At 45.0% G+C, this 12,917-nt stretch overlaps 1 protein-coding gene across 1 annotated transcript in view; it reads right to left on the bottom strand.

Moving 5' to 3' along the window:
- Positions 1-3,546: 3,546 nt before the first annotated feature.
- Positions 3,547-12,917, bottom strand: part of LOC138674683 (serine-rich adhesin for platelets-like) — a 52,231-nt gene continuing 42,860 nt past the window's right edge. Inside the window, exons 3-8 of the mRNA XM_069762498.1 lie at positions 9,971-10,479; positions 9,857-9,864; positions 8,856-9,749; positions 7,884-8,774; positions 3,749-7,172; positions 3,547-3,557 (exon numbers count right to left, since the gene is read on the bottom strand). Of these exons, the coding sequence (XP_069618599.1) occupies positions 3,547-3,557; positions 3,749-7,172; positions 7,884-8,774; positions 8,856-9,749; positions 9,857-9,864; positions 9,971-10,479 (5,737 nt within the window). The remainder of the gene's footprint in view (positions 3,558-3,748; positions 7,173-7,883; positions 8,775-8,855; positions 9,750-9,856; positions 9,865-9,970; positions 10,480-12,917) is intronic.

The raw sequence follows: 12,917 nt of genomic DNA, 5'->3' as shown, positions 1-12,917 counted from the left end.
GTGGCACTCTCAGAGATGATGGAGTCAGTAGTAGTACTGGTAGCACTCTCAGAGATGATGGAGTCAGTAGTAGTACTGGTAGCACTCTCAGAGATGATGGAGTCAGTAGTAGTACTGGTGGCAATCTCAGAGATGATGGAGTCAGTAGTAGTACTGGTAGCACTCTCAGAGATGATGGAGTCAGTAGTAGTACTGGTGGCACTCTCAGAGATGATGGAGTCAGTAGTAGTACTGGTAGCACACTCAGAGATGATGGAGTCAGTAGTAGTAGTAGTAGGACCCTCAGAGATGATGGAGTCAGTAGTAGTACTGGTAGCACTCTCAGAAATGATGGAGTCAGTAGTAGTACTGGTGGCACTTTCAGAGATGATGGAGTCAGTAGTAGTACTAGTAGCACTCTCAGAGATGATGGAGTCAGTAGTAGTACTGGTAGCACTCTCAGAGATGATGGAGTCAGTAGTAGTAGTAGTAGGACTCTCAGAGATGATGGAGTCAGTAGTAGTACTGGTAGCACTCTCAGAGATGATGGAGTCAGTAGTAGTGCTGGTAGCACTCTCAGAGATGATGGAGTCAGTAGTAGTACTGGTAGCACTCTCAGAGATGATGGAGTCAGTAGTATTACTGGTAGCACTCTCAGAGAAGATGGAGTCAGTAGTAGTACTGGTTGCACTCTCAGAGATGATGGAGTCAGTAGTAATACTAGTAGCACTCTCAGAGATGATGGACTCAGTGGTAGTAGTAGTAGGACTCTCAGAGATGATGGAGTCAGTAGTAGTACTGGTAGCACTCTCAGAGATGATGGAGTCAGTAGAAGTACTGATCGCAATCTCACAGATGATGGAGTCATTAGTAATACTGGTAGCACTCTCAGAGATGATGGAGTCAGTAGTAGTACTGGTAGCACTCTCAGAGATGATGGAGTCAGTTGTAGTACTGGTAGCACTCTCAGAGATGATGGAGTCAGTAGTAGTACTGGTAGCACTCTCAGAGATGATGGAGTCAGTAGTAGTACTGGTAGCACTCTCACAGATGATGGAGTCAGTAGTAGTACTGGTAGTACTCTCAGAGATGATGGGGTCAGTAGTAGTGCTGGTAGCACTCTCAGAGATGAAGGAGTCAGTAGTAGTACTGGTAGTACTCTCAGAGATGATGGAGTCAGTAGTAGTGCTGGTAGCACTCTCAGAGATGATGGAGTCAGTAGTAGTACTGGTAGTACTCTCAGAGATGATGGAGTCAGTAGTAGTACTGGTAGCACTCTCAGAGATGATGGAGTCAGTAGTAGTACTGGTAGTACTCTCAGAGATGATGGAGTCAGTAGTAGTACTGGTAGCACTCTCAGAGATGATGTAGTCAGTAGTAGTACTGGTAGTACTCTCAGAGATTATGGAGTCAGTAGTAGTGCTGGTAGCACTCTCAGAGATGAAGGAGTCAGTAGTAGTACTGGTAGTACTCTCAGAGATGATGGAGTCAGTAGTAGTACTGGTAGTACTCTCAGAGATGATGGAGTCAGTAGTTTTTCTGGTAGCACTCTCAGAGATGATGGAGTCAGTAGTAGAACTGGTAGCACTCGCAGAGATGATGGAGTCAGTAGTAGTACTGGTAGCACTCTCAGAGATGATGGAGTCAGTAGTAGTACTGGTAGCACTCTCAGAGATGATGGAGTCAGTAGTAGTACTGGTAGCACTCTCAGAGATGATGGAGTCAGTAGTAGTACTGGTAGCACTCTCAGAGATGATGGAGTCAGTTGTAGTACTGGTAGCACTCTCAGAGATGATGGAGTCAGTAGTAGTACTGGTATCACTCTCAGAGATGATGGAGTCAGTAGTAGTACTGGTAGCACTCTCAGCAATGATGGAATCAGTAGTAGTACTGGTAATACTCTCAGAGATGATGGAGTCAATAGTAGTACTAGTAACACTCTCAGAGATGATGGAGTCAGTAGTAGTACTAGTAGCACTCTCAGAGATGATGGAGTCAGTAGTAGTCCTGGTAGCACTCTCAGAGATGATGGAGTCAGTAGTAGTACTGGTAGCACTCTCAGAGATGATGGAGTCAGTAGTTTTCCTGGTAGCACTCTCAGAGATGATGGAGTCAGTAGTAGAACTGGTAGCACTCGCAGAGATGATGGGGTCAGTAGTAGTACTGGTAGCACTCTCAGAGATGATAGAGTCGGTAGTAGTACTGGTAGCACTCTGAGAGATGATGGAGTCAGTAGTAGAACTGGTAACACTCTCAGAGATGATGGAGTCAGTATTAGTACTAGTAGCGCTCTGAGAGATGATGGAGTCAGTAGTAGTACAAATAGCACTCTCAGAAATGATGGAGTCAGTAGTAGTACTAGTAGCACTCTCAGAGATGATGGAGTCAGTAGTTTTTCTGGTAGCATACTCAGAGATGATGGAGTCAGTAGTAGTACTGGTAGCACTTGCAGAGATGATGGGGTCAGTAGTAGTACTGGTAGCACTCTCAGATATAATGGAGTCAGTAGTAGTACTAGTAGCACTCTCAGAGATGATGTAGTCAGTAGTAGTACTGGTAGCACTCTCAGAGATGTTGGAGTCAGTAGTAGTACTGGTAGCACTCTCAGAGATGATGGAGTCAGTAGTAGTACTAGTAGCAATCTCAGAGATGATGGAGTCAGTAGTAGTACTAGTAGCACTCTCAGAGATGATGGAGTCAGTAGTTTTTCTGGTAGCACTCTCAGAGATGATGGAGTCAGTAGTAGTACTGGTAGCACTCTCAGAGATGATGGAGTCAGTAGTAGTACTAGTAGCACTCTCAGAGATGATGGAGTCAGTAGTAATACTAGTAGCACTCTCAGAGATGATGGAGTCAGTAGTAGTACTAGTAGCAATCTCAGAGATGATGGAGTCAGTAGTAGTACTGGTAGCACTCTCAGAGATGATGGAGTCAGTAGTAATACTAGTAGCACTCTCAGAGATGATGGAGTCAGTAGTAGTACTAGTAGCAATCTCAGAGATGATGGAGTCAGTAGTAGTGCCAGTAGCACTCTCAGAGATGATGGAGTCAGTAGTTTTATTGGTAGCACTCTCAGAGATGATGGAGTCAGTAGTAGTAGTAGTAGGACTCTCAGAGATGATGGAGTCAGTAGTAGTACTGGTAGCACTCTCAGAGATGATGGAGTCAGTAGTAGTACTGGTAGCACTCTCAGAGATGTTGGAGTCAGTAGAAGTACTGATAGCACTCTCAGAGATGATGTAGTCAGTAGTAGTAGTAGTAGGACTCTCAGAGATGAAGGAGTCAGTAGTAGTACTAGTAGCACTCTCAAAGATGATGGAGTCAGTAGTTTTTCTGTTAGCACTCTCAGAGATGATGGAGTCAGTAGTAGAACTGGTAGCACTCGCAGAGATGATGGGGTCAGTAGTAGTATTGGTAGCACTCTGAGAGATTATGGAGTCAGTAGTAGTACTAGTAGCACTCTCAGAGATGATGGATTCAGTAGTAGTACTGGTAGCACTCTCAGAGATGATGGAGTCAGTAGTAGTACTGGTAGCACTCTCAGAGATGATGTAGTCAGTAGTAGTACTAGTAGCGCTCTGAGAGATGATGGAGTCAGTAGTACTAGTAGCAGTCTCAGAGATGATGGAGTCAGTAGTAGTACTGGTAGCACTCTCAGAGATGATGGAGTCCGTAGTAGTAGTAGTAGGACTCTCAGAGATGATGGAGTCAGTAGTAGTACTGGTAGCACTCTCAGAGATTATGGAGTCAGTAGTAGTACTGGTAGCACTCTCAGAGATGATGGAGTCAGTAGTAGTCCTGGTAGCACTCTCAGAGATGATGGAGTCAGTAGTAGTGCCAGTAGCATTCTCAAAAATGATGGAGTCAGTAGTAGTACTGGTAGCACTCTCAGAGATGATGGAGTCAGTAGTAGTGCCAGCAGCACTGTCAGAGATCATGAAGTCAGTAGTAGTACCGGTAGCACTCTCAGAGATGATGGAATCAGTAGTAGTACTGGTAGCACTCTCAGAGATGTTGGAGTCAGTAGTAGTCCTGGTAGCACTCTCAGAGATGATGGAGTCAGTAGAAGTACTGATCGCAATCTCAGAGATGATGGAGTCATTAGTAATACTGGTAGCACTCTCAGAGATGATGGAGTCAGTAGTAGTACTGGTAGCACTCTCAGAAATGATGGAGTCAGTAGTAGTACTGGTAGCACTCTCAGAGATGATGGAGTCCGTAGAAGTACTGGTAGCTCTCTCAGAGATGATGGAGTCAGTAGTAGTACTGGTAGCACTCTCAGAGATGATGGAGTCAGTAGTAGTGCCAGTAGCACTCTCAGAGTTGATGTAGTCAGTAGTAGTACTGGTCGCAATCTCAGAGAAGATGGAGTCAGTAGTAGTACTGGTAGCACTCTCAGAGATGATGCAGTTAGTAGTAGTACTATTAGGACTCTCAGAGATGATGGAGTCAGTAGTAGTACTGGTAGCACTCTCAGAGATGATGCAGATAGTAGTAGTCCTGGTAGCGCTCTCAGAGATGATGGAGTCAGTAGTAGTACTGGTAGCACTCTCAGATATGATGGAGTCAGTAGTAGTAATAGGAGGAATCTCAGAGATGATGGATTCAGTAGTAGTACTAGTAGCACTCTCAGAGATGATGGAGTCAGTAGTAGTTCTAGTAGGACTCTCAGAAATGATGGAGTCAGTAGTAGTACTAGTAGCACTCGCAGAGATGATGGAGTCAGTAGTCGTCCTGGTAGCACTTTCAGAGATGATGGAGTCAGTAGTAATGCCAGTAGCACTCTCAGAGATGATGGAGTCAGTAGTAGTAGTCCTGATAGCACTCTCAGAGATGATGGAGTGAGTAGTAATGCTGGTAGCACTCTCAGAGATGATGGATTCAGTAGTAGTTCTGGTAGCACTCTCAGAGATGATGGAGTCAGTAGTAGTACTAGTAGGACTCTCAGAGATGATGGAGTCAGTAGTAGTACTGGGAGCACTCTCAGAGATGATGGAGTCACTAGTAGTCCTGGTTGCACTCTCAGAGAAGATGGAGTCAGTAGAAGTATTGGTAGCACTCTCAGAGATGATGGAGTCAGTGGTACTAGTAGGACTCTCAGAGATGATGGAGTCAGTAGTAGTACTGGTAGCACTCGCAGAGATGATGGAGTCAGTAGTAGTACTGGTTGCACTCTCAGAGATAGTGGAGTCAGTAGTAGTACTGGTAGCACTCTCAGAGATGATGGAGTCAGTAGTAGTACTAGTAGGACTCTCAGAGATTATAGAGTCAGTAGTAGTACTGGTAGTACTGTTAGAGATGATGGAGTCAGTAGTAGTACTTGTAGCACTCTCAGAGATGATGGAGTCAGTAGTAATACTGGTAGCACTCTCAGAGATGATGGAGTCAGTAGCAATACTGGTAGCACACTCAGAGATGATGGAGTCAGTAGTAGTACTGGTAGCACTCTCAGAGATGATGGAGTCAGTAGTAGTGCCAGTAGCACTCTCAGAGATGATGGAGTCAGTAGTAGTGCCAGTAGCGTTCTCAGAGACGATAGAGTCAGTAGAAGTACTGGTAGCACTCTCAGAGATGATGGAGTCAGTAGAAGTACTGATCGCAATCTCAGAGATGATGGAGTCATTAGTAATACTGGTAGCACTCTCAGAGATGATGGAGTCAGTAGTAGTACTGGTAGCACTCTCAGAGATGATGGAGTCAGTAGTAGTACTGGTAGCACTCTCAGAGATGATGGAGTCCGTAGAAGTACTGGTAGCTCTCTCAGAGATGATGGAGTCAGTAGTAATACTGGTAGCACTCTCAGAGAAGATGGAGTCAGTAGTAGTACTGGTAGCACTCTCAGAGACGATAGAGTCAGTAGTAGTATTGGTAGCACTCTCAGAGATGATGGAGTCAGTAGTAGTACTGGTCGCAATCTCAGCGATGATGGAGTCAGTAGTAGTACTAGTAGCGCTCTGAGTGATGATGGAGTCAGTAGTAGTCCTGGTAGCGCTCTCAGAGATGATGGAGTCAGTAGTAGTAATAGGAGGAATCTCAGAGATGATGGAGTCAGTAGTAGTACTAGTAGCACTCTCAGAGATGATGGAGTCAGTAGTAGGGCTAGTAGGACTCTCAGAGATGATGGAGTCAGTAGTAGTACTAGCAGCACTCTCAGAGATGTTGGAGTCAGTAGTAGTACTGGTAGCACTCGCAGAGATGATGGAGTCAGTAGTCGTCCTGGTAGCACTCTCAGAGATGATGGAGTCAGTTGTAGTATTAGTAGGACTCTCAGAGATGATGGAGTAAGTAGTAGTCCTGGTAGCACTCTCAGAGATAATGGAGTCAGTAGTAGTTCTGGTAGCACTCTCAGAGATGATGGAGTCAGTAGTAGTACTAGTAGGTCTCTCAGAGAAGATGGAGTCAGTAGAAGTACTGGTAACACTCTCAGAGATGATGGAGTCAGTAGTACTAGTAGGACTCTCAGAGATGATGGAGTCAGTAGTGGTACTGGTAGCACTCGCAGAGATGATGGAGTCAGTTGTAGTACTAGTAGGACTCTCAGAGATGATGGAGTCAGTAGTAGTCCTGGTAGCACTCTTAGAGATAATGGAGTCAGTAGTAGTTCTGGTAGCACTCTCAGAGATGATGGAGTCAGTAGTAGTACTAGTAGGTCTCTCAGAGAAGATGGAGTCAGTAGACGTACTGGTAGCACTCTCAGAGATGATGGAGTCAGTAGTACTAGTAGGACTCTCAGAGATGATGGAGTCAGTAGTAGTACTGGTAGCACTCGCAGAGATGATGGAGTCAGTAGTAGTACTGGTTGCACTCTCAGAGATAATGGAGTCAGTAGTAGTACTGGTAGCACTCGCAGAGATGATGGAGTCAGTAGTAGTACTGGTTGCACTCTCAGAGATAATGGAGTCAGTAGTATTACTGGTAGCACTCTCAGAGAGGATGGAGTCAGTAGTAATCCTGGTAGCACTTGCAAAGATGATGGAGTCAGTAGTAGTGTTAGCACTCGCCGAGATGATGGAGTCAGTAGTAGTACTGATAGGACTCTCAGAGATGATGGAGTCAGTAGTAGTACTGGTAGTACTGTTAGAGATGATGGAGTCAGTAGTAGTACTTGTAGCACTCTCAGAGATGATGGAGTCAGTAGTAATACTGGTAGCACACTCAGAGATGATGGAGTCAGTAGTAGTACTGATAGCACTCTCAGAGATGATGGAGTCAGTAGTAGTGCCAGTAGCACTCTCAGAGATGATGGAGTCAGTAGTAGTACTGGTAGCACTCTCAGAGACGATAGAGTCAGTAGTAGTACTGGTAGCACTCTCAGAGATGATGGAGTCAGTAGTAGTACTGGTCGCAGTCTCAGAGATGATGGAGTCAGTAGTAATACTGGTAGCACTCTCAGAGATGATGGAGTCAGTAGTAGTACTGGTAGCACTCTCAGAGATGATGGAGTCAGTAGAAGTACTGGTAGCACTCTCAGAGATGATGGAGTCAGTAGTAATACTGGTAGCACTCTCAGAGATGATGGAGTCAGTAGTAGTACTGGTAGCACTCTCAGAGATGATGGAGTCAGTAGTAGCACTGGTAGCACTCTCAGAGATGATGGAGTCCGTAGTAGTACTGGTAGCACTCTCAGAGATGATGGAGTCAGTAGTAATACTGGTAGCACTCTCAGAGACGATAGAGTCAGTAGTAGTACTGGTCGCAATCTCAGAGATGATGAAGTCAGTAGTAATACTGGTAGCACTCTCAGAGATGATGGAGTCAGTAGTAGTACTGGTAGCACTCTCAGAGATGATGGAGTCAGTAGTAGTACTGGTAGCACTCTCAGAGATGATGGAGTCCGTAGTAGTACTGGTAGCACTCTCAGAGATGATGGAGTCAGTAGTAATACTGGTAGCACTCTCAGAGACGATAGAGTCAGTAGTAGTACTGGTCGCAATCTCAGAGATGATGGAGTCAGTAGTAGTACTAGTAGCGCGCTGAGTGATGATGGAGTCAGTAGTAGTCCTGGTAGCGCTCTCAGAGATGATGGAGTCAGTAGTAGTAATAGGAGGAATCTCAGAGATGATGGTGTCAGTAGTAGTACTAGTAGCACTCTCAGAGATGATGGAGTCAGTAGTAGTGCTAGTAGGACTCTCAGAGATGATGGAGTCAGTAGTAGTACTAGCAGCACTCTCAGAGATGTTGGAGTCAGCAGTAGTAGTAGTAGTAGCACTCGCAGAGATGATGGAGTCAGTAGTCGTCCTGGTAGCACTCTCAGAGATGATGGAGTCAGTTGTAGTACTAGTAGGACTCTCAGAGATGATGGAGTCAGTAGTAGTGCCAGTAGGACTCTCAGAGATGATGGAGTCAGTAGTAGTACTGGTAGCACTTTCAGAGATGATGGAGTCAGTTGTAGTACTAGTAGGACTCTCAGAGATGATGAAGTCAGTAGTAGTGCCAGTAGGACTCTCAGAGATGATGGAGTCAGTAGTAGTACTGGTAGCACTCTCAGAGATGATGGAGTCAGTACTAGTACTGGTAGCACTCTCAGAGATGGTGGAGTCAGTAGTAGCACTAGTAGGACTCTCAGAGATGATGGAGTCAGTAGTAGTGCCATTAGGACTCTCAGAGATGATGGAGTCAGTAGTAGTACTGGTAGCACTCTCAGAGATGATGGAGTCAGTACTAGTACTGGTAGCACTCTCAGAGATGATGGAGTCAGTAGTAGTGCCAGTAGCACTCTCAGAGAAGATGGAGTCAGTAGTAGTACTGGTAGCGCTCTCAGAGATGATGGAGTCAGTAGTAGAACCGGTAGCACTCTCAGAGATGATGGAGTCAGTAGTAGTGCCAGTAGCACTCTCAGAGATGATGGAGTCAGTAGTAGTACTGGTAGCACTTGCAGAGATGATGGAGTCAGTAGTAGTACTGGTAGCACTCGCAGAGATGATGGAGTCAGTAGTAGTACTAGTAGCACTCTCAGACATGATGGAGTCAGTAGTAGTACTGGTAGCACTCTCAGTGATGATGGAGTCAGTAGTAGGACTAGTAGCACTCGCAGAGATGATGGAGTCAGTAGTAGTACTGGTAGCACTCTCAGTAATGATGGAGTCAGTAGTAGGACTAGTAGCACTCGCAGAGATGATGGAGTCAGTAGTAGTACTGGTAGCACTCGCAGAGATGATGGAGTCAGTAGTAGTACTGGTAGCACTCGCAGAGTTGATGGAGTCAGTAGTGGTACTAGTAGCACTCACAGAGATGATAGAGTCAGTAGTAGTACTGTTAGCACTCTCAGAGATGATGGAGTCAGTAGTAGTACTAGTAGCACTCTCAGAGATGATGAAGTCAGTAGTAATACTGGTAGCACTCGCAGAGATGATGGAGTCAGTAGTAGTACTAGTAGCACTCTCAGAGATGATGGAGTCAGTAGTAATACTGGTAGCACTCGCAGAGATGATGGAGTCAGTAGTAGAACTGATAGCACTCTCATTGATGATGGAGTCAGTAGTAGGACTAGTAGCACTCGCAGAGATGATGGAGTCAGTAGTAGTACTGGTAGCACTCGCAAAGATGATGGGGTCAGTAGTAGTACTGGTTGCACTTTCAGAGATGATGGAGTCAGTAGTAGTACTGGTAGCACTCGCAGAGATGATGGAGTCAGTAGTGGTACTAGTAGCACTCTCAGAGATGATGGAGTCAGTAGTAGTACTGGTAGCACTCTCAGAGATGATGAAGTCAGTAGTAATACTGGTAGCACTCTCAGAGATGATGGAGTCAGTAGTAGTGCTGGTAGCACTCTCAGATATGATGGAGTCAGTAGTAGTACTGGTAGCACTCTCAGAGATGATGGAGTCAGTAGTTGTACTGGTAGCACTCTCAGAGATGATGGAGTCAGTAGTATTACTGGTAGCACTGTCAGAAATGATGGAGTCAGTAGTATTACTGGTAGCACTCTCAGTGATGGAGTCAGTAGTAGTTCTGGTAGCGCTCTCAGAGATGATGGAGTCTGTAGTAGTACTGGTAGCGCTCTCAGAGATGATGGAGTCTGTAGTAGTACTAGTAGCACTCTCAGAGATGATGGAGTAGTCAGTAGTAGATCTGGTAGTAGTGTCAGAAGTGACCATTTCAATAGTAGGTCTTGTAGTAGATTCAGTGATCATGGTGTTAGTAGTAGATCTCGTAGTACCGGCATATTTTGAGGAGTCAGTAGTAGATCTGCTATTCCTCTCAGAGATGATGGTTTCGGTAATCAATCTGGTTGTACTGTCAGATATGATGTTATCTGTAGAAGAATTGGTAACACCGTCAGAAATGATGGTATCATTAGCAGATATAGTAGTAATGTCAGGTCTGATGGAGTCAGAAGTAGATCTAGTAGTAATGTCAGGTATGATGGAGTCAGTAGTAGATCTAGTAGTAATGTCAGGTATGATGGAGTCAGTAGTAGATCTAGTAGTAATGTCAGGTATGATGGAGTCAGTAGCAGATCTGGTAGTAATGTCAGGTATGATGGAGTCAGTAGTAGATCTGATAGTAATGTCAGGTATGATGGATTAAGAAGTAGATCGAGTAGTAATGTCAAGTATGATGGAGTCAGTAGCAGATCTGATAGTAATGAGCTAATGACAGGTATGATGGAGTCAGTAGTAGATCTAGTAGTAATGACAGGTATGATGGAGTCAGAAGTAGATCTAGTCGTAATGACAGGTATGATGGAGTCAGAAGTAGATCTAGTAGTAATGTCAGGTATGATGGAGTCAGTAGTAGATCTAGTAGTAATGTCAGGTATGATGGATTAAGAATTAGATCGAGTAGTAATGTCAAGTATGATGGAGTCAGTAGTAGATCTGGTAGTAATGAGCTAATGACAGGTATGATGGAGTCAGTAGTAGATCTAGTAGTAATGACAGGTATGATGGAGTCAGAAGTAGATCTAGTAGTAATGTCAGGTATGATGGAGTCAGTAGTAGATCTAGTAGTAATGTCAGGTATGATCGAGTCAGTAGCAGATCTGGTAGTAATGTCAGGTATGATGGAGTCAGTAGTAGATCTGATAGTAATGTCAGGTATGATGGATTAAGAAGTAGATCGAGTAGTAATGTCAAGTATGATGGAGTCAGTAGCAGATCTGATAGTAATGAGCTAATGACAGGTATGATGGAGTCAGTAGTAGATCTAGTAGTAATGACAGGTATGATGGAGTCAGAAGTAGATCTAGTCGTAATGACAGGTATGATGGAGTCAGTAGTAGATCTGGTAGTAATGACAGGTATGATGGAGTCAGAAGTAGATCTAGTAGTAATGTCAGGTATGATGGAGTCAGTAGTAGATCTAGTAGTAATGTCAGGTATGATGGATTAAGAATTAGATCGAGTAGTAATGTCAAGTATGATGGAGTCAGTAGCAGATCTGATAGTAATGAGCTAATGACAGGTATGATGGAGTCAGTAGTAGATCTAGTAGTAATGACAGGTATGATGGAGTCAGAAGTAGATCTAGTCGTAATGACAGGTATGATGGAGTCAGAAGTAGATCTAGTAGTAATGTCAGGTATGATGGAGTCAGTAGTAGATCTAGTAGTAATGTCAGGTATGATGGATTAAGAATTAGATCGAGTAGTAATGTCAAGTATGATGGAGTCAGTAGTAGATCTAGTAGTAATGACAGGTATGATGGAGTCAGAAGTAGATCTAGTCATAATGTCAGGTATGATGGAGTCAGTAATAGTTCTGGTAGTAATGTCAGGTATGATGGAGTCAGTAGTAGATCTAGTAGTAATGTCAGGTATGATGGAGTCAGAAGTAAATCTAGTAGTAATGTAAGGTATGATGGAGTCAGAAGTAGATCTAGTAGTAATGTCAGGTATGATGGAGTCAGTAGTAGATCTAGTAGCAATGTCAGGTATGATGGAGTCAGTAGTAGATCAGCAGCGCCCCAGAGATCTGGTCGTTGCAGTATAGCGCTCTGCCACTAAGGGGAGCAGCGGTACGTCTGATGGCACTGAAGGAATTCTCCAGACCAGGTATCACCAGCACACATTACACTTCACACTCCGGCCACTAGGGGGAGAAAAAGGCTTTATTTATTGGGCCACTCCTCACACTGGTAAAACTAGGGGTTGGATAGGAAGTTAGTCAGAAGCTGACTGGGTTGGATTCAGGCAACATCCCGTGGCAGGGGGTGTTGCAGGGAGAAGACACAGGGGGGTCCCTATCAGGCGTGGGAACCTGGCAGGTGCCTAGCGAACAGAGCAGAGCGTTACGGAACCGCGCCTGCACACCCCGCGGCGGTATCCTAAGAAAGTGACACGAAGGGAAGGATATTGTGGAACAGTGAGAAACGAGATCAAGCACAAAGGAGAACCAGTAGGAGTCGTGCCGTGGGACTGAGGCAACATCCTACTGAGGCGCGTAGCCGGTGGCCGGAACACCGCGGGAGTAACTGACTCTAGGCCTTACTCCGAACTTCGCAGGACAGTTAATTATTGGTTGGCTGTCTACCTTAAATTTCCTACGAAGACATAGGGGGCAACGCGTGGAGAGGGGCATCTCTAGGGTCCCGGAAGAGCTCCGAGCCTTCCCGTCATACGGGTGCGTCCTAGCCATAACATACATGGGGGACGAGAAACTAGTAACATCTGGAACAAGCGAGAGAGAATTAGAAAGAACGAACGAACGAGAACAGCAGTTTTGAGGACTATTCCGAATGCTCAGCAGGGTAGCACTACAACACACAGGTGCTAGTGGTAGGCACTGATTTCCACCTGCAAAGGGAACTCTGGATGTGCCCATCGGACCGGCCGGTCTCTGATAGCCCTGTTAAACGTGCTCTGGATTGAGGATCCTGAAGTCTTCAGTAAAGACTTGCAACCCTGCAACCTTGTGTCCTCGTTATTGACTGCACCTCACACCATCACCATCTACCTTACTGGGAAGCCTTGGGGACATACTTCACCTGTGGGAAGT

The sequence above is a fragment of the Ranitomeya imitator genome, chromosome 4 (assembly GCF_032444005.1).
Source record: "Ranitomeya imitator isolate aRanImi1 chromosome 4, aRanImi1.pri, whole genome shotgun sequence".
NCBI classification, from domain to species: Eukaryota; Metazoa; Chordata; class Amphibia; order Anura; family Dendrobatidae; genus Ranitomeya; species Ranitomeya imitator.
This window is presented reverse-complemented; position numbering and strand designations above follow the sequence as displayed.